Source organism: Epinephelus moara, chromosome 2 (assembly GCF_006386435.1).
Source record: "Epinephelus moara isolate mb chromosome 2, YSFRI_EMoa_1.0, whole genome shotgun sequence".
Classification (NCBI taxonomy): Eukaryota; Metazoa; Chordata; class Actinopteri; order Perciformes; family Serranidae; genus Epinephelus; species Epinephelus moara.
This window is the reverse complement of record NC_065507.1, coordinates 44,429,901-44,454,126: the sequence shown is the minus strand read 5'-3', so window position 1 is coordinate 44,454,126 and position 24,226 is coordinate 44,429,901. Positions and strand designations below refer to the sequence as shown.

Here is a 24,226-nt window from a genome sequence, read left to right as displayed (position 1 = left end):
GAAATGTTTACATTACTGAAAGCAATTTTAAGGACTAACTTTAAATATTTGAAGTTAATCGTTAAAGAATAAATCACCTGGAAAGCTGGCGCTGCTCCACATAATTTAAAAGGTAACTTAGCCTACACAGAGCGGTGGAAATGTCCGTGCAGCTGCAGACGGGTGCGGCCGGATGATTGATAGGTACATGCTGATTCGGGTGCTATCAGAGCCGATCCGCGCATCACTATGGCTGAATAATCAACTCAGTCAATTAAAACAACCCGTCCTGTGTTAGGAGTGTATGTCGCTGACAGAAAGAAAGAAAGAAAGAAAAGGGAAAAAAAGATAGAAAAGCAGCGTACACCTCACATATTTATTTCTCACAATTGCGCACACGTTTGGCTGGCGTGCAGAAGCACCGTCTGTGTGTCGAGGGTGCGAGCCGCAGCTTCAGCTGCTCAGGTAGAGAGGCTGTGTAGCCCAGTGTGTTTTTTTGCTGATTCGGTTCTGCAGGTTCTCTGCTGGTACAATGGAGACGGGGATCAAGCAGTTTGTCTCACTCGGGATAGATTGTGCTTTTTTGGTTCATAGTTTTTGATTAACGTGCGATTTATTCGGCTTTCCTTCCTTTCCCTCGCGCATGAGCACGTCATCAAAATGCGCTGTCGTCGCATTATTCATGACGTACGACGTGGATTGCCAGGAAATATCCGAGCTGTCTGTTTGGATTACAGACCTATTGGCAGATATCTGATTCATATCCGATATATTTCCACACATGATTGAGGCCTGAATCTGATCTGACAATATCCGATATCATGCGTTTTTTTCCTGTTTACATGTTCATGTTACAGATCCGATCTGTGCCACTTGAGAGGAAAAAATCGGAATTGGGCCACTTGAACCATGTAGTGTAAAGTAGACTTTTAAGTGAGTTGTGTGGCTGCAACAACAGTCATATCCCAGTTTTCATACATGCCAGCGACATGGCTGAAATTATGAATATCCAGCAAAACACTACAGTATGTGAGCAAAGCGGAATTAAATAGGAGTCCCAACTTAACCTCTTGTCATTCAGTGCTTGTGCACTGCTGGTTATTATAAGACAGGCAGCAGAATTAGCTCTCTAATAAATGATGAACTTTATCAAAACATGCATTACAGGGTTTACTGTGAGAAGTGTGGGTGAGTGTCACTTGCTTCCCTATTGTGACTGGGCTTTCCTTTCATTGGCAAAAGACCTTTTTCTTTTTCATTACATATCCTGCCACGGTGTCTCTTTTTCATCTTTCAGGTAATGCAGCAGTAATAAAGCCGTCTGAGGTCAGCTCTCACTCTGCCAAGGTCATGGATGAACTTCTCCCTCACTATCTGGACAAAGTGAGCTTTCTTTGTTCAATTATCATATGTTAAGTCTTTCTCCTTCATCTACATGTTGTCTAAATGTACATGTATTTTAATAAGTCCTTATACATTCCGTAGGATCTGTACCCAGTGGTGACAGGTGGAGTGTCAGAGACCCAGGAGTTGCTGAAGCAGAGACTTGACCACATTTTCTACACAGGAAACAGCACAGTGGGTAAATTGGTAATGGCGGCTGCAGCTCGCCATCTCACCCCAGTGACCCTGGAGCTGGGAGGAAAGAGCCCCTGCTACATTGACAAAAACTGTGACATAGCTGTTGCATGTCGGTTAGTGTGGACTGTAAAACATAACACAAAAATGTTGTCATTCCAAGAACTTAATTGAAGCTCAAATAACCACCAAACATACAGCAGTTGGGGAGCTACCATAACGTAAAAGTGTTTCTTCAAGGTTTGTCATTTATGCATTATTTTTTTCTCCCAATACAGTCGCATCACGTGGGGAAAGTTTGTCAACTGTGGTCAGACATGCATTGCTCCAGACTTTATCCTGTGTGAATCATCCATCCAGAGCCAAGTGGTAGAAGAGATCAAGAAGTGCATCAAGGTTGGTCTTATCTCGCTAATCACAGTGTAGGAATGATCGGATGTTCATAAATGTGATTGCTGAATACAGTCGTCATGTAAATATCCCGCCCCGATATATTCTGGGTTTAGAGGCCTTACCCATAGAGTTTACGACATGGAGAGGCGTACTACTACTACTACTACTACTAATAATAATAATAATGCATCAGATTTATATAGCGCTTTTCAGGACACTTAAAGACGCATTACAGTGCTGAAAATGTCAGTGATAATAAAATAAAAATACTGCCAAGAAGAGAAACTGAAAAAAAGTCAGAAAAACGCAGTATAAACGAAATCACTGTTGAGGTCAATGGTGTTGTAGTGGACGATCGAACTTGAGCTTGGAATATTGAATTTATACATCCATGATATGTACCAACCTATAGTATACATATATTTATAATATTAGCCTGTACATCATATAATATTGGTATTGTTATACCCTAATATTCATATAATAGCTTATAATTGACCGGGACCAAGGAGCACGTGGCTGCGTGTATGGGGTCTGCTTCTGTTTTGGACATAACAGGTGGCAGAGGAGACATAGTCACACCACCTGTGTAGGGGCTGGACACCATTAAAAATGTAATAACCCATAGGCTACTAGTATTTAAATAATTACACTGTTATGTGGTTTATTGCTTTCTTTTTAAGGATGTTTTAATGATAAATTATATAAACATGCTTTGGTTTGTCAGTGTTTATGAAAAAAGAAAAGTTTCAGATAAAACCGAGCACAAGCAGTGTTTATCCTTCAGTCAGCCCGCAGTCAGCCCCACAGAGCCATGCAAATGCCAGCTGTGATAGAGAACGTGAGTCCATATGGTGGCCATACGTTTTTTTTGTGATTAATATGTGGCTGCAAATACTAAGATACCAGTCAGAGAATGGTCTAATAACAAACCTCCAGCTCAGCCAGATTTACTTATGCACCGCAAGTCCACACTCACTCAAACTTGCGAACACAAGCCAGGACCTAATGTGAGATTTGATCGTATCCTCCGCTCACATCCACAATGATAAAAGACGAGCTTTGCATGGAAATGACCATACACCCAGTATTCTGTCATACATTTGTGAGATCACGAGTGAAGGCTGTGATGTTTTGGCAATGTGTTGTGTGTAACCCACCGTGGGAGAATTAAAATGTAGGAGTTAGCAATTAGCAGCTAACTCAAGAATAGGAACAGCACCCGTAACTGTCCACAAATTGGGAAGACAATGAGGTCCAGGAGCTCCTTACCCTCCGAGCAGAGGACGAGCTCAGCTGCCATATAACAAGGGTCGTAAATGATAGTGTAGTTACTGTCATGTTATGCTGACACATATATTGAAGCCGACGTTGTTGTGTTACATGTCACGCCTTTTATGCCTCTTAAGCTTCCATGATGCCTGCATGCTGTCTAAAATCACACAATGGAGCTGGAGCCCTTGGTGCTACCGCTGTTTGGTCCTTTGTAAAAATGCAAAGGTGGCATAAAGAAGGGATTTTGTAGCGGCTCTGTAGCACCATCTCTGTGGGCTTTAGTTTATCAGAGCCCACCTTTGTAGTGGTGCAATACCAAGAGCACAATCTGGTTTACATACTAAGAATAGGAAAACAGTGTATCCATATCCCATATTAAACAGTAGAAACCATAACTTGATATAGAGGAACTATTGTTCATATTGCTTTCCCCTTATCATCTATAAATTGTCTTTAACAGTGAGATTCTAAGTTATATGAACATCATTTCTCTTTTATTTCACATATCACAGGAGTTTTACACGGATAATCCTGAAACCTTTGAGGATTACGGACGCATTATTAACCAGCGGCACTTTAAGAGGATCATGGCTCTTATGGAGGGGAGCACAGTTGCTGTTGGTGGAGACAGTGATGAATCCCAGTGCTACATAGGTACATGATATGTTTGAACAATTAGTTGCTAAAAAGAATTTGTACTGTATGTGAAGCAAGCATCTGAAGTTGTGTAAACTGAATTAATTGAGATAGAGTTAGTTCAGGCCAGCTGAATACTTGATATTTTATTGGTGGTAGCCCTTATTATCAATCAATCAATCAATTTTATTTATAAAGCCCAATATCACAAATCACAATTTGCCTCACAGGGCTTTACAGCATACGACATCCCTCTGTCCTTATGACCCTCGCAGCGGATAAGGAAAAACTCCCCAAAAAACCCCTTTAACGGGGTCCATTATAAGGGCAGGTGAAATATTGAATATGCTCGATGTACTGCTGCTTGTTCCTTGTGGGTTGTAGCCTATGCAACATTGTGAACATCGAGTATAAACTGTCAGCCACCTGCATGAGACTGTCTTTGGCGTTTTGGTTCTTTCACCCTCTCCTATAGCTCTCTCCATCTCACAGACACGCACACATACAAAAAGAAAGACTCACAAACATGATACTTCACACACACTCCTCCGCCCATCCAGACCACTTTCTCCTGAGCGACCCTGTGAGCAGGTGAAACATGTTTCTCATCTGCAGGGCTGTAGACCACTAACGTCACTATTTATTGCCATTTTCCGACTATGGAGCACCACTGCGACTAGGAAATATTATTAATATATGGACTGGAAAGCTCTTAATTTGTTCCCAGCTCACAGTGAATAAATTATCACGTGTAGTAGCACCGCGGTAGCAGTTTAAAACAATGAGTTTAACGATAGTGTGAGCAGAAGTGTGTGTTTTTGTATCTGCAGGGCTCCAGACCAGGACTATGTTGTCACATTTTGCGACCATAGAAAATCAGTGTGACTTGCAAATACTATTAATACATGAACTAGAGAGCTGTTAGTTTTTGTCCAGCTCAAAGTGAATAAAGTCTCACATTTAAAGGAGCAGCAGCAACAGTTTAACTTTGTGCTAACGGCCAACAGCTAACCGTTGACTGGAAGCTTCGAGTTCACAATAAAAACATCCACACTTCTGGCCTAGACAAGCTGGGTGCTTCAAAATAAAAGTACTAGTGGTTCTGCTGTATATGTAATATGTAAAGAACATACCAATATTTTATTTCTTGCCAGGATACTTACAACTGGAAGCCATATTACACTACACCACTTGTATCTTGTTTGTCCACCGTGCAAAACACAGTAGCAATACATCTTAGAGTGAACCTCTCCTTCCTGTCTCCTTGCAGCCCCCACTGTGCTGAAGGACGTGACAGGAAAATCCAAAGTGATGAAGGAGGAGATCTTTGGGCCACTGCTGCCCATCATCACAGTGAACGGTGTAGACGAGGCCATTCAGTTTATTAATGAGAGAGAAAAACCTCTGGTTATATATATCTTCTCCCATGACAACAAGGTAAACACATCACCAGTAAACATGTTTATTTTCAGATGTTAATATTTAGATGTTTTTATGCAGCTGTTGCTGGAGGCATTATGTTTTCGGGCTGTGCATCTGCTGCCTGTCCGTCCCATTCTTGTGAACACAATATCTCAAGAACACCTTGAGGGAATTTCATTAGATTTGGCACAAATATCCACTTGGACTCATCGATTAAGTGATAAGATTTTGATGGTCAGAAGTCAAAGGCCAATGTCACTGTGACCTCATCTGTCGCATTCTTGTGAACACTGTATCTCAAGAAGGCCTTAAGGAATTCTTCTCATATTTGACACGCAAATGTCCACTTGAACTTAAGAATGAACTAATTAGAATTTGGTGGTCAAAGGTCAAGGACACTGTGACCTCACAAAACATATTTTTGGCCATAATTCAAAAGTTCACACACTACTTATGACATGATTAACAAGAAATGTCTAATAGGATAAAATGATGAAGTAATGAGTTTTTTTATCTAAAAGTTCAAAGGTCAGCTTCACTGTGATGTCATAATGTTCTGCAAAAACACTTTCCTGGCTGTTGCTCAATGTCATTTCTCGAGAACAGGGGCGACATTTGGTCAGATATTGAAAGAAATCCATTAATTTTAACCCAAACTATGACTGTTTTCTAACCTTAACCAAGAGACCCCTTTCTGGCAGAAAGCCTTTGACCAACTTGACTGGTTTGTCGAGGCAAAAAAATGGCAAGGCAGTAATTCTAGTTGTCGCCGTGATTTTTGAATGGTTTTGATGTTGTTAAGATTGCTCTTGTCTGATTGACTTGCCCTGACTGTTCCTGTCTGATAAACAGCTGATCAAAAGGATGATAGCTGAGACATCCAGTGGAGCTCTGCTGGCTAATGACTGTCTGGTACACTTTACTGTAAGTGCTCTGCCCTTTGGAGGAGTTGGTAAGTGCATAACAAGTAAATCAACCTGCAGCTATTTAGCCTCTTTTAGATTTGGAGGAATAAACACACATTTATAACTGACTTATTCTCACACATCTTCTCAGGTAACAGTGGTATGGGCTGTTACCACGGCCGGCACAGCTTTGACCAGCTTAGCCACCTGCGCAGCTGTCTGATCAAGCAGCTGAAGATGGAAGGAGTCAACAACATACGTTATCCCCCTCACACAGCCAAAAAGCTGGGCTGGACTCGATTCATTCTGCTCAAGCAGGTCAATGTGTGCAGGCTGCGGCGCATGGCACTGCTGGCCACGTTAGCTGGCTTGGCCGCATTTGTGGTGCAGGTAAAGGAACTAAAATATACCACACCAGTCAAAAGAGGAATAAAAGGTTTTCTTTTGATATCGGCACTGTATTGTTTTACACGTCTGTAGCTTCCTAAGATTAGAGACAGAGTAGTGAGACATTTATGCAAGTCCAGTGAGTTGCGTTCAGTGTATAAGTAGTTCTCTGTTTATTGATTGTTTGCAGTTAGGTTATTGGTTAGTTGGCTTCGCCAAAGTTACGTGATGTTAGTTTGCTAATGCTGTTCTCTTTGTCTTGATCACACAATCAGACAAACCCTCCCCCAACCTGAAGCCAGCTTTGATTCGGACATCTTGTAGTTCTCTGTTGTCAGCCATTTTGTTTTGTAGACCAAACGGCCCTTTGATTACCACACCCGCCTTTGTCTTTCTCCCTCTCTCTCTTGCACACACACACACACACACACACACACACACACACACACACACACCAAGCTTGTATATAGTTAGTTAGTTAGTTAGAATTAGTGAGTTTGTTTTGCTTTGCTTCCTTTATGAATAAATGTAATTTTTTGGAATCATGCCTGCTGTCTGTTTAATGTTGCACAAGAGTGAATGAATAGTCAACTTCTGCTTTGTCAAGAACTCCGAAATCCTTCAGGCTTTACTATTAAATTTGGTTATTGTTGTTAATTTAATTATTAATCAAAATTCCAAATTGATAGTTTAGTGAACTTTATGAGACTGATGTCTTTCACTGGCTATCATTTTTTCCTTTTCGAGAATGGTGCCCCACGAGGTGATTTAATGTAAATTAAGTCACATTATTTAATATAATTAATGATTATTATCAGTAATTATTAATTATTTCAGATAGCCAAGAGATCTATTACGAGGTCATGCCTGTGTTAAGGCTTAAGTCCCAACAAATGGTGCCACTGTGTAAAACATAGCACTGGTGCCACAACAAATCGTATCCCCTCTTTTACAGTATCAGCAGTAGATTCCCTACATTTTTGGTGCCTCCGTGTGATGCCCAGTATTGTTCCCAACATTTATGGTGTTCCCCTGTGAGGCCTACTATTATAATTTACAACACTATGCCCAGTTGTTACATTACCAATCCTTGGATGGATGGATGGATGGATGGAGGAAAGAGTTGCTCTGTGGCGTGCTGCTTTTGTTAGCAGGAAGTGGAAGGCTGGAGAGAGCTGTGGTCCCAGAAGCGGTCTTTGCTGTGTCCTTGTTCCGAAGGTGCAGATCTGAGGAAGCCGGTAGCTTGGGGTCTTTGCAGAGTTAGATGTTGGGGTGCTAACTCAGCTTGGTTCTCCTTGTTGCTGGAAAGTTAGTTGCAAACCTTGTGTGTGGCACACTAACTTCTTTGGTCTCCAGGTTCTGCTCTGTCTGACATTAAGGTGAAGCTGTGAAAATACTCTCAATATAGTATATGCTTAAAGTGATATTGATTTCTTTAGGTGGAACTTTTTCATGTGGCTAAAATACATTTTGTTGCTGACCCTATCCACAGCAGCGCATTGCTTAGCTTCCATGTCTGACCCATCTGGCTTCTCCAAACTGGTGGCAGGCTGACTGACATCTACTGTACTGTAATACACTGACTATGGATAAGTATCTCATACAACCCCACTACAAAAAATCCGAACTGTCCCTGTAAGATACATCAGGTTTTAGATACAAAACAATAATTGTTAGTAACATCAAGTCATCGCAGGTTTTGGTTAATGGTTAATTTCATGCCATTTGTTGACCCTAAGAAATCACCAGCCTTAACATAAAAACTGATGTCCTTCAGGAGGGATTAGCTGCAGTGTTCTTGTGTGTGCTGAACCTGGTTCCACATCTGCAGTGTTCTACCATTGTTTGTGTGTGTTCAGTCATTTAAGTTCCAGTGCTGGGTCCAGTCCAGATTCAAGACCAGGATCCTCCTTTATTTAGCTGGATCCTCATTGTGCATGCACACAAGTTGCACTTGTTGCCAGTAAAGGTGATTCTGATTCTAAAAAATCAATTAGAAATGCTGTTAACCTTCCTTCAAATTAATTAATCCTATACTTTTATTTTGCTTCAGAGGTGTATGAAACATCTGTGTTTGCTGTCTCAATACATAGCTGAATGCAGGCCACCTCTGCCACTCTGACGTTCACACAAACCCCCAGCTAGGATGCAAGCATTCTGCACTTAAAAAAAAAAAGTGGAAAAAAGAGAAAGGTTAATGCTTAATGATATTTAACAAGGTATAAGCTTCTAAATATTTCTCCACTGAGGTGGTGAAGCCATGTGCTTTATTGAAATGATGAACAAACAAATGGAGATACAGATCCTTTCTCACAGATGAACGTGTCAGCTGTGCTCTGCATACACCAGAAATGACACCTTGTTTTAGTGCCCTTCTCCAAGCGCGTCAGAGGTTTTATTCCTCCCTCTAAGATAGGTTGTTGTGTCGCAGAAAGCCTGTGTGTTGACTTGTACACTTGTGTAAGCCCAGTAAGTAAAGTGCATTTGGGTAATTCCAGCTAAATTCCACCTAAAGCCTAGAGATGTAATCTGCACTTTTTATAAAGATGCCTGAATGGGTTTGATCAAAAATGTATTAATTCAAATGAGAAAAAGATTTTCCATAGTTTTCAAAGTCCAGTATAACAGGAGGGGTAATTTTATCCCTGAAAACTTAGTACGTATGGGCTAGGCTGCCTCTTTTGTTTTTTGTTTGTTATATTCGGAACATTATTTCTTTAATTAGTACTGTAGGCTGGAAACTATGTTTCATTTTGTTTGATTTGTTATAAACCAGAAATGAGTGCTTTATGTAGAACCCAATATTTACTGTGATAGTGCACATAAAACACATCTGCTATGTTTGTCTGCCCCTTAAACCATAACAGATTTCTGATGTTGCCCTCTGAAGAAAATGATTGCCCACCCCTGCCTTAGGCCTTAAAGGGAAAGTCCGGATTTTTTGGGTCTGAGGTACATATCCATAGACGGTGTATTACATACAGTAGATGTAAGTCAGTACGCCTCCAGTTTGGAGAAGCAGGCCGGAGTCCAACACTGAAGCTTAGCAATGTACTGCTGTGGAGGGGTCAGTAACAAAACGTAATTTAGCCAGTAAAAACAAGTCACACCTCAAAAAAATCAATATCATGTACACTTTGTAAGGCTTAACCACTTCTGTCAGACAGCCCATCCCAACTGTGAAACCATTAATAGCTTCAGTTCCCCTCTATTCTCTTGTCAACACCAAACTCCATTGACAAAAACTGTAATTTTAGCTTGCTAACCTGGTGTACCACTGCATTGATTAGTTACTTACTTTACAAACTAACTGTTAAAGGCAGTGGTAGACCAGCAGTTCCTGTATTCATCAATGTTTAATCACTGTTTTTCTCAATGGAGCTTGGCTCTGAAGAGAGCGATATAACAATTCCATTTTCCCATTGGAAATCACTGTTCGATGGCAAGGTAAAGCTGTGAACATATTCTTAATATAGCATACACTTAAACTCACTTTTTTTAGGTGGCTAAAATGGGATTTGTTGCTGACCCCTCCACAGCAGTGGATTGCTTAGCTACCCAGTCAGACATAAGCCTGCTACTCCAAACTGGAGGTGCACTGACTGACATCTACTGTGTGTAATATACTGAATATGGATAAGTACTCCACACAACCCCTTTTAAAAAACTGCCCAACAACCATGTCACCACTGACTTGTCTTACAGAATAAAATGTTGTTTTCCTGTAAGTGCTTTTTTTCTTTTTTTAAAAATACATGTACTTTGTTGTCTCATTGTCTGACCTAAGGTTAACACTGAAGACTGTATACAGTGATAATCAGTGCTGGCATGACTTTAGAATGACTGATGGGACTATTTTCACCTTAATAGCAGGAAGCCTTAATGATTTACGCAACAGTCATGCTTTATCTAACAACTGAAAAACAATGATTAACTTTTAAAGAGAGATTTTTTTAAACTCTGGGGTGTAATTACAGCCTTTTAAATAATGACAAATATGTTTCCCAAGATAACCAGATATGAGCACTCCCCCACACATACCCACAGTCCTACAGGCCTGTACCCCCATACAACAATGGCTTTGTCTCCAGCAGACAATGTGCAGTGTTGTCCAGGAAATCTACCAGCATAATGCCCCCTTATCCACCCCCCTTTAATTACCCAGCATGCTTTACTCTCCTCTGCTAAATGGCCCTTTTGTTTTGGTCCACCCCACCATGTTTGTTGACATCCACACTTGTGATTCTGTAAACAGTTAGTTATCCCTGTATTTCAAACACTTTGAATTTGTCTCTTTACACTTATTCATTTGGTGGTCATATTTCTTTCTGAGATTCCTGCAGTGAGGCAGAGGAGCACAAACTGATGGCCCAAGTTAAACCCTGTCCTGTCCCAAGATGAACTCCTGACTTGTAGTGAAATACAGCACTCCTGAGATTTACCGGTCCATATCATTACTCATTCGTGTAGCCCGTCCTTTTCATTTCTTTTACATCTTAAGCTGCTATTGAAGTTTTTATTGTTTCACATCATTATCATAGTTATATTATCTGTAATATTTGTATTTAATCTGGTAAATGGAGATTTGACTTTAAAATTCTGTAACTATGAAACATTCTGTCACTGCTAGTCAAAGTACTTAGCACTGGTACAGTGATTCATCACATGGTCATAATCCATCAAAATGGGAATATCATGTTTGCTCTTAATGATGCCAGTTCTCTTTTTATCATGTTCCACACTTTCAATTAAATCTCAACTAAAAAGTTAAAATTCATTGTTTTGCTGCTAGTTTTTTTTTTAACAATGTGTTTTTCATTTTATACATAAGTGATTTATGAGTTTGATATATCTTAACAGTGGTATATAATTAACAAGATCCCAAGGTTATTGTAATTTACGACATGGCTGCTATCAACGAGCTCCATGATGGTAAAAAGGCTGTAAAAAAGAAAAACAAGTGAATTGTACAAGTATGTGGTTAGAGAGNGGGGGGGGGTTTAAACTGATCCTAGAGCAGCCTGACTGACTGTAACAGAGTATAATGAGCCTCAGTCAGTCAGTCAGCCCGCAGCGTGTCGGACATCTGAATCGCATTCAGATCAAATAAGTGACGGATTATTATATTCATATTTTTATAAAGAACCCACTGGATGTGTATTTGACCTGAACACAGGTAAGTCTGTTTTTATGTTTTCTCATTTTGTTTCCCGAATCAGACGACTAAACTAATGCTGCCATGACATGATGTTGATATTCGATCACAGCGCGCTCAGATCGTTACTGAGGCTGCCCAGGCCCCGCTGTCACAGTTTAGGCTACCTGTTAATGCGCGATCCTCACTTTGTCAGACATCTGTACGAACTACAGCAGAAATGCAGATTCTAATCCCACCATCATTCAGCAAAAGCACATCTCAATGGTAAGGGTGAAGTCAGGTCAAATGGGACAAATAAGGTTTTACATCTTGTGCTCTTTAAACATTAGCAGCCAATCTCCAACATGTCATTACATTGTTTCTACAAATGTCCTTTATTTGAATCAATTATTTTTATTGATCTGAAACAATGAGTATGTGCAGAGCAAAAAGTCAAAAATCACTGGTTCCAGAACTTGCAAGGAAAGCCATGTAACATGTTACTCTTTTTGGTAATAAGGGTACTGCAGTGAAAATAATAACATTAGACTAACAAAAATGTATATGCAGGATGCTGCATTTTATTAAATGTTTGACTTATAATTAAAATATTTTCATAATGCACTTTACTTTTTATGACAAAGGGTTTTGAGAGAGCACTGAATGTACTTGGGGAAAATGGGACAAAAAAATTAAGCTAAATATTTCCAAGCTGGCAATCTGTATCACTTTCAAGGGCCTGCTCTCTCTATGGGCCCCTCCACCCCGGGGGCCCCAGTGCAATCGTACCGCCTATATTAGTCTATATTATGCCACTGACTACTACACGCATGTCCATTGAAGATAATACGGCACAGAGGAACAGGAAGCAAAAGACCAGGGAAAGCATGTTAGAAAAGATGGACAACCTTTTTAAATAAATAGCCACAGGTTACATTAATGGTTTAATGAATTAATGACTGAACTGACAAATGGATTTAACCATTTAAAACACAAACAAACATGACTGTCCCATTTTACCTGAACATGCCATTGGAGTGAGGTTGAGGTTATTGATGTGTTTGAATGTCCAAAGTTTCGAAATGATTTTACTTGGCAACTTATTTTCTTTACAGAACTATAGCAGAGAACCATAACAAGTTATAAAAGTAACACTTCGGGTAGTCTTCAGAGTTTTAGATGGTTTTATAGTCTACCAAAACGTGTCCCAAATGACCTGACCTCACAGTAGATGTGGCCTATAATCCAAAGAGAGAGAGACTCTCACAGACTGAAGCAAATAGGTAGAATAGATAACTTTTATTTGTTCCCATGGGGATATTGGTTTGCAGCATAATCACAAAGGCATTTTATCACACAATTACAAAGAAACCATAAACATATATGTACCAGTATAATGAAAGTCACACATACAAAAAATCATCTATACACATACTTAGACAAAGGCCTACTCATTCATATGCCCATACAAATAGGAGGAGGGGGAAAGACCAGCTGGACATCTTTTGGGACCAGGACAAAGGGGCCACATTGCGTATGGGATAAGGTGATAGTGCATTACCTGTGTAAAAACTTAATGGCTTGTGGAAAAATGAGACATTGGCTCTGGTTGTAGTGAATAGAGGAGGATAATATCGTTGCCCAGAAAGCAATAGATTAAACTGGGAGGCAAGAGGGTGCCTCTGGTCATCCACAATGTTGCTTGCCATTGTCATTATTTTGTCTCTGTATTTGCATTCCATACTTGGTAAGCTACTTCCTAGTAGTTTACTGGTGGTTTAAACAGTTTTTCTGACAGTCTTTTTCTGTGCTTCTCGAGCATTACTGAATCAGCAAATTATGCAGAAGAATAAAACACTTTCAATAATAGCACAATTTTGAGCATTTTGTTGTGGACATTTAAACATTTTCTCTATAAAGTACTTTCTTTGTTTTGTCTCGGTGCGTATGCCATCAGTCCACATGTGCCATTTAAGTTTGTGGCCAAGTGCGCAATGCCAAGGTACTTGTATTCTCTAACAGTTTGCATTGGCTCTCCATTGATATAAGCAGGGACAGAGGAATGCAGCCATCTAAATCTTCTGACATTTCCTTTGTTTTAGAGGTATTCAGAAATAGATTTGACTTCAAGAACTGGCCCGTGCTCCTCGTCCCCATTTTGTAGGATGGTCACTAAGGCAGTATCTTCCACATACTTAATTAAGTGCCTGTTAAGGAAATTTCTAGTGCGAGACTTGGTATATAAAATAAACAAAAGGGATGATAAAACAGATCCCTCAGGGGAGCCTGTGCAGGTGGTCATGTTGTAAGAGAGTGATGTGCTGACCTGCTTTATTTTACAGCTTAGAAAATCAACAATCCATTAAATCGAGCCATCAAACTGGGCTACAAGAGGAGGTGGTCAAGTCTTCTTCAAATATCTGTTGAAGGATCTATCACAATAACAACAAGCCACCCAATGAAAACAACAGTTACCTTTAAAGCATATTTATAGTAGCTTTTACTTTCATTTTAAAAACAACAATGTTATGGGTATTTATTTGAGCATTTTGGTAAAGATCATACAAGACATTTTTGTTCAGGTATATTTGCATCCAATCAAAGCAAAGCAAAACAAAACAAAACGAAACGAAACAAAGCAAAACAAAACAAAACAAAACAAAACAAAACAAAACAAAAGGTCAGTGGAGGTATGTGTATTTCTTTTTTGGAAGAAATAGAAATCCAAATCCGGGTTAAAGAGGAAACAACATTTTTAAAAGGCTGGTTTGTTGTATAACTGTAGGCACTATGTTACTATTGTTGTCTTTTGGCATCACTTATAAGATTGAGTAAAACGGTTAAACAGTCATTTATGTTATTTTTTCAGGTTGTCCATCAGTCCATCACATTCTGGTGATCATTATATTTCCAGTACGCTCGAAAGAATCTCTTTAAATTTGGTACAAACCTTCACTTAGACTCAAAAATGAACTGATTAGACTTTGGTGGTTGAAGGTCAAAGGCCAAGGTCACTAGCCCTTTTTAGAAAGGAATTGTGCAAATTTGCAGGAAAGCCCAATCAGTCTTTTTTCAGCATTGGCAATGTAAAAACAAAATCGAGGAGTGCGGCAAAATGCCACCTACCTACTTTTGTTTGGGAACTGCCCATTGGTTCGACAGCCCATTGGTTCGACATCCCATTGTTCCGACCATATTAAACTCATTGTTCCTAAGTCCGTTCTTAAATCATCATGATGCCCTGTGGTTAAGGTCTGGTTAGGTTTAGGCACAAAAACCACTTGGTTAGGGTCAGGAAAAGATCATGGTGTGGGTTAAAATGAAAAAGAAAGTGACAAACACATAAGCCGTGAGCCTGCTCCGCCTCAAGCCGGTCGCAGTGCACCATACGCCCGCCGCGAGCCGTTCAGCACCGCGGACAGTCGGACTAATGGGATGTCGAACCAATGGGCTGTCGAACCAATGACATGGACCCCTTTTGTTTATACAGAATGCGCCTTTTTCGGGGCAATCGGGGGCGTGAGCAAGTAACAAAACGTGTAGCTCAGTGTGTGACGTAACCAGTAATGTGGGAGGGAAGCTGCGGCTGGTCAGTCCTTTGGGAGCTCCTTCGGGAGCTCTGTGCTTTCTCTCATAAGTCGACTCGTTCTTCATCATCCCCGTCATTTGACGGTTAATGGCCTCTTCGTTTGCGAGGACAAGGAGGGTGCGCAATTCCTTGTCTCCCCAGTTGCTCATCTTTACAGTGTCTGTCAGGTTTGCATTTCCCTCTTGCTACTAGCTGCTGGCTAATTCCTGCTATCAGCTGTTTCCTGTTTATCCACCGCTAGTGGCTTGCACGTGCGGTGTCATCAACAGCTCCTCCCACAAGTCTTTAACAGCCCCCCCCCCCGTTGCGGAAGGCTGCCTCGGTCTGTTTAAACTAAAAGGGTTCCGCCAATATGACTACCCTACGAGGCAGAAAATTAGGCACCTCGGATCAACTCGCCAATCTGGCTCTCTGTGTCTAAACGCTCGCAGCTTGCCGGCAAAATGGCCCAACATTTGCGGAAAATCTGGCAGTGTAAAAGGGGCTTGTGACTTCACAAAACATGTTTTATCCATAACTCAAGAATTCTTAAGCCAACTATGACAAAACTTTGCACAAATGTCTAACAGGATAAAGTGATGAAGTCATGACATGTTATATAGCCAAAAGGTCAAAGGTCAACTTCACTGTGACATCATGATATTCTGCATAAAACACTTTTCTGGCCATTCAAAATCATATCTCAGGAACAGAAGAGGAGAGATAGTTAATTGGTGACACTAATCTTGGGTGTCCACATTGAAACTATGCTGATTGCATAGATCTTCTGTGCTGTCGAGGGGGGGGGGGGTTATGCGCGTGAACCATCCANGGGGGGGGGGGGGGTATGCGCGTGAACCATCCATGTTTTCGCAGACATGTATGAAAACTGTAAGAGAAACTTGACAGGTGCATGGAGGCATACAACCGCAGGGCAGTAATTCTAGGTTTGTATGTTTTCGCGTAGGTAACCGTATAATTTATTAGAGAAAGCATCATGTGTATTGATGAAGGGGAGGAAATTAATTGTTTGCTCAGAGCTCTGAAAAGGCTTTGGCCATTGTAGGATATTTTGATAGTTCATTGTGCTCAGAAGAGCATGACTGAAAACTGGCTATTTTAACAGATGTTACTGTCTTACATTAGCGTCTGCTGATCCAGAGGCTCTTTGCTGTCCTCCAGCTGACTGTATGGAGAGGCAGGTGGTGCAGCGAGCCAAGGAGGCCTTCCTCAGCGGCAGGCCACGGCCTCTCGAGTTCAGACTGCAGCAGCTCAACGCCCTGCAGAGGATGATCACTGAGAAAGAGACTGAGATCTCCACTGCTCTAAAACAGGACATCAACAGGGTGAGTGCAGACACAACACAGTGCTGCATGTAACATGTAATGTTGTGAAATATGTTAAGTATGCTGGATTTCCTACAGAGCCAGTATGACACGCCACTCTTGGAGCTAATTGGCATTGAGAATGAGATCAAATTGGCCATCGAGAAAATGGCAGAGTGGATGGCTCCAAGGCCAGTTGAGAAGAACCTCCTCACCATATCAGATGAGGTTTATATCCAGCCGGAGCCTCTGGGGGTGGTGCTCATCATCGGGGCCTGGAACTATCCCTGGGCCCTCACTCTCCTGCCCCTGGTTGGAGCTATTGCTGCTGGTAGGGAACCTTTCTATCACCAGCCTCTCAGTGTCTCTTTGTAGTGTATTTAAATGTAGTCATCTAGACCTCCATTACCACACATCGCTCCTCTGGCTGATGTGTGGGACGAGGATAACACTTGGGCTGAAGCTAATTTTCCAGTTTTGTATGTTCCACTTAGCTCAAATGTATTTCCTGAGGAAAAATAATTTTTCCTCCTTGCTTTTTAAGTTTTTGGAGTAATGTGCTTCCTTTTAATTGGGTTTTGTAAATTGTGCATAGATAAAGAGATGATGATTCTTATTCATTGTCACTCTTCTGGGTAAATAGTGTATTACCTATACACTTACATCATCATTTGCAGATATTGAAATAACAGATAATAAAATAATAAATACAAAAATAAAATACAAATAAAAATATTAGTTAATGACTTCAAATATGCATGTTGGTTAAAGTTGCGTTCTGCAGCACAAGTCTGAGAAAAAATGAGAGAGAAATATGTTTGTGTGAACTCCAGTTTGATAGCATCCTCAGCCCTGCATTCTCAGCCTCCTACTTGTCTGCTTTCCGTCACTCAGTGATCTCATTCCATTCATAGAAGCTTGTGTTCTCTCTCTGCAGGCAATGCAGCTGTGGTGAAGCCGTCAGAGCTCAGTGAGTACTCGTCCCTCCTCCTCCGGGCTCTGCTGCCTCGCTATCTGGACAAGGTCTGAACACTAAACTGCTATTGTTGATGGAATAATGTTCAGAGCTGCTGTGACATCAATTCCTCGTACCAACAGAGTACAGTCATTCACAGATATGTCTGACGCCAGGGCCAAGTGCCTACTGTATGAGCGGACTCATCTTGAATGTGTCAGGAGCATGCAAATCATTTTCAAACATGCTTTATATTTTTGTTAGTTACCTGGTGTATTTGATATAGGTGTATATTTAATGGTATACTAAATAAAACTTCGCTGTTTATCTCCAGGATCTGTACCCAGTTGTAACAGGTGGAGTGTCAGAGACACAGGAGCTGCTGAGGCTCAGGTTTGACCACGTCTTCTACACAGGCAGCAGCGCGGTGGGTAAAGTAGTGATGGAGGCTGCAGCTCGCCACCTCACCCCAGTGACCCTGGAGCTGGGAGGGAAGAGCCCCTGCTACATTGACAAAAACTGTAACATCGTAGTCGCCTGCCGGTAACACACCACTCACCAGAGCAGCCCATATCACCAGTAGTCATACACAGAGTGTAATGCTGGCTGTTGGGTCTGAGGGCAAGATATTATCATTGTTAATTTGGCAATTTGGCCTCATGGTTTATGCCAAAAATACAGTACCTTGTACTGTATGACGGTAGTGATCTGTTGAGGTTTAGCACTTTGACCAACGAGGCAGCAGCTTTAACTATCACAGCTGCTATGTCTGCAGTTATGTAAAAGTGTAGTGTTAGCACAAAGCCATAAATATAAAACTAATTAGATTTACTCCAGAATTACAAAGAAAATTGTTAGTATGGACATGAACCTTTACATAATGAGCTACATATTTAATTACAGATAATTATTGTAATTTTACATGTATTTTCTTTAAGTTAAGAAAAGCTGAAAAAATACTGTATAAATAATACAGTATTTAAAAGTAAAAAAAAAAAACCCCAGTAAAAACACACTTGGGCTGTTAATTTACAAATAATATCTGCAATTTTACAGAGTTTTGTAGAAAACAAAAAACAAAAAAACAGTTATTTTCCATACAACTGGGTTACAGACTTTGAATGTAAAAATACAACAACAAAAAAACCCATAATAAGCTTTACCGTAAAATTACAAAGAAAAACTTGACATTATTGGTATGGACATACACCTTTATAATAATGAGCAACATATTTAATTACAGATAATAATTGTAACTTTGCATACATTTTTCTGTAATTTCAGAAAGCAGAAAAAAATACTGTATAAATAATACAGTATTTTTTGTTAAAAAAAAGAGAAGTAAATCTAATTTGGTTTTATTAGCATAATACTTAAAATACCACTTGGGTTGTTAATTTACAGATAATATCTGCAATTTTACAGAGTTTTTTATATAAATTACAATTTCTTTGTATTTTTAAATTGTTTTCTGTATTTTTTTCTCTTTTTATTTTTAATGTTTATTTCTTAACAGTGTACTACCACTGAACAGTACATTTATCATTAAATGGAAGTGATAATAATAAAGCGGTATTATGGAATACTGAGGTAAATAACCTACACATTACTGATTTTGGTATCAAATACAAAAGACCTATGCTTCACTTTACATTACTCAATTTTCCAAACTATATCTTACATTAAAGCCCCTACAAGGAACTATCATTTTGAGTTGATTTTGGCAACCCTGTGGACAAAAGCGGTAGTGTTTTGCCAGAATGAAGCCTACATTTCCCATGAGCTCTAGCGCATATTGTCGTAAAGACACTTACCTGGCTCGCGCACGTGTTTGTTTTGGGGATGAATGAAACAACAAGACGGGAAAACTTTGCCCCCGCTCCATGAATGAAACAACAAGACGGGAAAACTTTGCCCCCGCTCCTATCAGGGATCCCAGCTCACCTCTGTCGCGCCCCAGCTCCACCTCTCCGGCGTAAGCGCCACTGCCGCCGGGGTAAACACAGCGGTCGGCTGGTAAGGCTGAAAGACTGTTTGGCGTGCACTTCCACGGCTTCTTGGACTGAGTATGGAGCAGTGCCTCGCCTCTTTATTTCTCAGCACTCGCTGGACCCTGTCGACACCTGGCTGGTACCTGTCATCGGCCCGGATGAGGTGTTCCAGCCCTGTGGCCCCTGCTCTCCTCGTCCCCGCTGGCGCGGGGTGAATCTGCGCAACCTGCGGCCTCTGCGTGTGGCTCCCCGGACAGCTAACGCCGTGGACCCGCCGGCTCCTGCCAGGATTGGGCTGGTAAATGCTAGATCGCTAGCGAACAAAACGTTTATCCTGAAGGATTTCCTGACTCCCCGAGGATTGGATTTTATCTGTGTGACTGAGACGTGGCTGACTGTTGGTGAGTCCAGTGCTTTCACAGAACTTTTACCCAATGATTGCTGCTATTTTAACTCCCCGCGGACGTCGGGTCAAGGAGGAGGAACAGCGACTATTTATAAGAGTCACTATAAATGTAAGCAGCTAGGTAAGATGACGTGTGCCGTCTGAGTGCCATAAATCACTTCGTCCTGGAAGCGACCTGGGGCGGACCCGGAGACAGTTTCCTAAAGGTATGGATATACACTATATAGAAATAGCTTATCTTCACACCGATGGTCTCATTTGCTGTTGTAGGTCACGCACAGACATCAGCAGAAACAAGAGACTTTTGCATATCCAGTTAAAAGTTCCTTGTGGTGGCTTTAAGGATTGATTTCTTACCTTACTGGCAGGCATCTGTTTCTTTTCATTTCAGTATGCTCTAACAAAATACGGTATTTGAGAGACTTGAAACTTCCTGAAGAATTTGTCACAGTGATTAATTTGTTTCCATTATTTTTGTCAGGTTTTTCGCCCCTAAATCTTACATTAGAAGAAAGCTGTTAACCTTTTTTTTTTTTTTTTGCAACAACAACAACAACAACAACAACAACAACAACAACAACAATAACAACAAAACAAGCGAGTCAGATCAACATGTAGTGAAACACGTGGAAACCAGTAGCTGTCTGGAAGGTAGAAAATTCAATGTAAAACTTAAATACTGGTTTGGAAAAGGGTTAAAAACAATGCAAATGTATTTCCATTTGTGAGGATGGAACAAAACCACAAATTTAGCAGTTTGCTAGAATTTGGTTTAGCTATTCATGCATACTTGTACTTAAAAGCCTTCAAACCCTGAAACACACACTGTTCATTAGTTGAAGTGTAAATGAAAATGATCAACACTGTAAATGTGTTCTTCCACATGGTTTGTGTGCAGTCGTATCACATGGGGGAAGTTTGTCAACTGTGGTCAGACATGCATCGCTCCAGACTACATCCTGTGTGAACCCTGCATCCAGGGCCGAGTGGTGGAAAGCATCCGACAAACTCTACTGGTAGCATCCTTTTAACCTGCCTCAGCTCACATCTTCATTTAAATGAAACTGCACAGCCTGGAGTTTCATCAATACCTTTTGATCCATCCAAGGAATTTTATGGTGCTGATCCCAAGTGCTCGCCAGACTACGGCCGAATCATCAACCAGCGTCATTTCAACAGAATCATGGGTCTGATGGAGGGTTACACCACTGTGGTTGGAGGACAGAGTGATGCCTCACAGCGCTACATCGGTAGGAAGGAACAGTGATATAGTGAATAAGTCAGAGTGCTGTGTGTAATTTCAGATTTCTGACACTGTCTGTGCAGCCCCAACAGTGCTGAAGGATGTGCCCCCTCACTCCAGGCTGATGCAGGAGGAGATTTTTGGCCCCCTGCTGCCTATAGTAACTGTGAGTGATATGGATGATGCCATCCGCTTCATCAACGAGAGAGAGAAACCTCTGGCCCTCTACATCTTCTGCTCTGATAAGAAGGTAAGAGGAGATTAAAAAAACATGTTTTAATCTTTAGTGTTGTTTATCTTTTTCCTTTCCTTTCTTCTTGTCTCTCAAAGGCAACAAAAAGGATGATTAATGAGACCACAAGTGGAGGAGTGACAGTCAATGACGTCATGATACACTACACACTCAGCTCACTCCCGTTTGGTGGTGTTGGTAAGACTGAAATTGCATTACTGTCTGCATGTTTACTCATCTAGACTAGGGATGCATGATAATATCAGCGCGTCATCGGTATGGTCCGATATTGGCTTTAAAATGAATGAATCGGAATTGGCCAACATGTCAATTTCTTCTGATATGACAAATTGAGCTCTTTTTTTTTTTTAAATTGACAAAGTCAACATGTACAAAACATCAGGTAAATGATACAGCACAAGTAACAAAACAACATATCTGAAAGATATTCAAGTATGTATGACGAATATAAATGACAAAATTAAAACAGTCAGATAAACAGATGATAAAATAAGTACCTATAACCCCGCTCATACTATGTTGATTACCACCAGAGCAACGAAAGCAGAAAAGATAGCTCTGACATGCTGGTAAATGACAATGAAAGGACCATTAACCAAAGATAAAATGCCTTGAGTGCTTATGATTACTAACTTTTAGTAGGCCTACTTTTGGTTACTAACTTTTTGGTGCAAAAGGACTTACAATATAGTACAAATTGCTGTGGGAAGATTATATTCACATCACCATAAATGAACCCAGATAAGTTTGTCATTTCAGTGTATTGACAAACTGTGATATGAATACGTACTAAACAATAAAACAATTGGGCCCACAGATGTGGTATTGTTACAGTCTGTCAATGTCTCTGTAGTATGTATGGTGGAGCTCCTGACCACAGTAAATCCAGAGGCCGCTGCCAAACGACGTCTTTCACAGAAAAAAAAAAAGTTTTAAATCCAAAGGCCGATGCTAAAAAACCTATGATGTCCCTATGAGTCCCGCAATGCTGTGTCGTCCTCTTCTGATGTAGTGTTATCCTCTCCACTGACCGATGTAAACTCAACTGCTGAGCTAGCTAATGTAGGGTGACCATATTTTGATTTCCAAAAAAGAGGACACTCTGCTGGCCACGACATAGCCTACTTAAATGATACTCGCAGCTTACTCAAAGATGCCTTATCATTTTAATATATTTAAAATTTATATGTATGGATAGAAAATTCAGTTATATTACAAAATAATATCTCTCAAAGACAGAAATTCAGATAGGCCCCAATAGGGACACATACACACACTAGAGTGTGGCGATCCGAGCCCGATGGTACCCGACAGGTCGGGCGGGTTTGGTCAAAAATGTAGCTATAAATTGTATTCGGGCTCGGGTCGGATTTGGTCAGCTTTCAGTGAAAATGTAGTGTAAAAATAAATAAAATCCTGTTTATTGCTTGGGCACTGTTATTTACGTGACAACACCTGAACATAACACACACAGACACACATTGGCTGTTTGTTTTGACCTCTCCCCTCGCTGGAAGTCTCGGACCTCCAGCCGCCCGCCTCCGCCTTGATTAAAAATGAAATAAAAGAGGGAGACAGGTTTTTCCTATTTGATCTTATTTTGTTTTATTTCTCCCTCTCCTCTCGCTGGAAGCGTCGGACCTCCCGCCGCCCGCTTCCGCCGCCTGCTCCCGTCTCAAACACGGGGGTCTCTCTCTCCGCTGAGCACGCCCGGCCTGTTAAATAGCCTGTAACTGTAACAACTGTGTGAGACAAACTCAGTGCTTTGGTCATTAAATAATGTCGGGCTCGGTTCGGGTTTGGACAGAAATATGCGGCCCGTGCCGCACTCTAACACACACGCACACACACACGGAAAACCGGACATTATCATCAGTTTATAAAAACCCCCCGGACGCCCCGGACGCCCCGGACGGGACGTTAAAAGTGGACATGTCCGGGCAAAAGAGGACGTTTGGTCAGCCTAAGCTAATGGCTAGTGAGCTAAAATACACAATAGTTAGTGGCAGCTAAAATAGCTAGCTTTATGCTAGTGGGCTAAACCATCCACACGGTTCTTCCGGCCATGCTGCTATTTCTCCAGCATTGCCAGGTCTGACCCTTTTCTTCTTCTTCACCCCCATGACAGGCCGACAGCTTAACAAGCAAATTACCACCCGTTCAACTTGTACTCTACGGAGTAAACTCTTTTTTTTTAAGCCGCGCAAAATAAAATAACCTTAGAAAACAAAAGGCTGTTATTATTATTTTCCTTTGGGCTTTACAAATTTTAAAGGAAACATTCTTTTGAAATGCATATAAATCAGAAAATGAAACAATATTATTACACAATGCAAATATAAATACATGGGCCTCTAGTTTCGCAGACCAACTGGGTGTGGCCAGGCAGATTTTGCGAGTTTGGCACACTGTGCGTGCTGGTGCAGCTACTCCTATTTCCCACCTCCGTACCTCCTACATGCCTAAGTCGGAAAGAGGGAGGAGAGAAGGCGTGGAGTGGGTTTTACACAGCCAGTTCACATCACACCAATCAAATGAGCCCCTCTCCTCGCCCTTAAATGCGCCGCGCGAAGGTGTAATGAGGGTTTACTCAATTCGCCATGGCGGAAGAGAGCAGCAGCGTCAGACAGCCAAACTTCTCCCAGGAGGAAACTAATGTTTTGGTCCGGGAGGTCCAAGCTCGCAGTGTCCGAATATACGGAACTGCGAGCAGACCTCCACGGGCTGATGATGCAAAGGTAGCCTGGGAGGAGGTCACCACAATTGTAAATCA

General features: G+C 41.1%; 2 protein-coding genes across 10 annotated transcripts in view; both read left to right on the top strand.

The window, feature by feature from the left end:
• The window catches only part of LOC126397296 (aldehyde dehydrogenase family 3 member A2-like), a 13,239-nt gene extending 6,117 nt beyond the window's left edge, over positions 1 to 7,122 (top strand). For all 8 annotated transcript variants that reach the window (XM_050055972.1, XM_050056018.1, XM_050055996.1 and 5 more), the window contains 7 exons: positions 1,277 to 1,362; positions 1,465 to 1,673; positions 1,836 to 1,953; positions 3,738 to 3,879; positions 5,132 to 5,298; positions 6,136 to 6,235; positions 6,340 to 7,122. In XM_050055972.1, coding sequence (XP_049911929.1) covers positions 1,277 to 1,362; positions 1,465 to 1,673; positions 1,836 to 1,953; positions 3,738 to 3,879; positions 5,132 to 5,298; positions 6,136 to 6,235; positions 6,340 to 6,668 — 1,151 coding nt within the window. In that variant the 3' untranslated portion in view covers positions 6,669 to 7,122. The remainder of the gene's footprint in view (positions 1 to 1,276; positions 1,363 to 1,464; positions 1,674 to 1,835; positions 1,954 to 3,737; positions 3,880 to 5,131; positions 5,299 to 6,135; positions 6,236 to 6,339) is intronic.
• A 4,498-nt stretch (positions 7,123 to 11,620) lies between these two features.
• LOC126397362 (aldehyde dehydrogenase, dimeric NADP-preferring-like) overlaps positions 11,621 to 24,226 on the top strand; it is a 14,716-nt gene continuing 2,110 nt past the window's right edge. The window contains exons 1-9 of one of the 2 annotated variants that reach the window (XM_050056072.1): positions 11,621 to 11,751; positions 16,427 to 16,626; positions 16,705 to 16,936; positions 17,543 to 17,628; positions 17,895 to 18,103; positions 20,856 to 20,973; positions 21,066 to 21,207; positions 21,284 to 21,450; positions 21,531 to 21,630. In XM_050056072.1, the coding sequence (XP_049912029.1) occupies positions 16,471 to 16,626; positions 16,705 to 16,936; positions 17,543 to 17,628; positions 17,895 to 18,103; positions 20,856 to 20,973; positions 21,066 to 21,207; positions 21,284 to 21,450; positions 21,531 to 21,630 (1,210 nt within the window). In that variant the 5' untranslated portion in view covers positions 11,621 to 11,751; positions 16,427 to 16,470. The remainder of the gene's footprint in view (positions 11,752 to 16,426; positions 16,627 to 16,704; positions 16,937 to 17,542; positions 17,629 to 17,894; positions 18,104 to 20,855; positions 20,974 to 21,065; positions 21,208 to 21,283; positions 21,451 to 21,530; positions 21,631 to 24,226) is intronic. The other variant, XM_050056080.1, reaches the window with a different exon arrangement.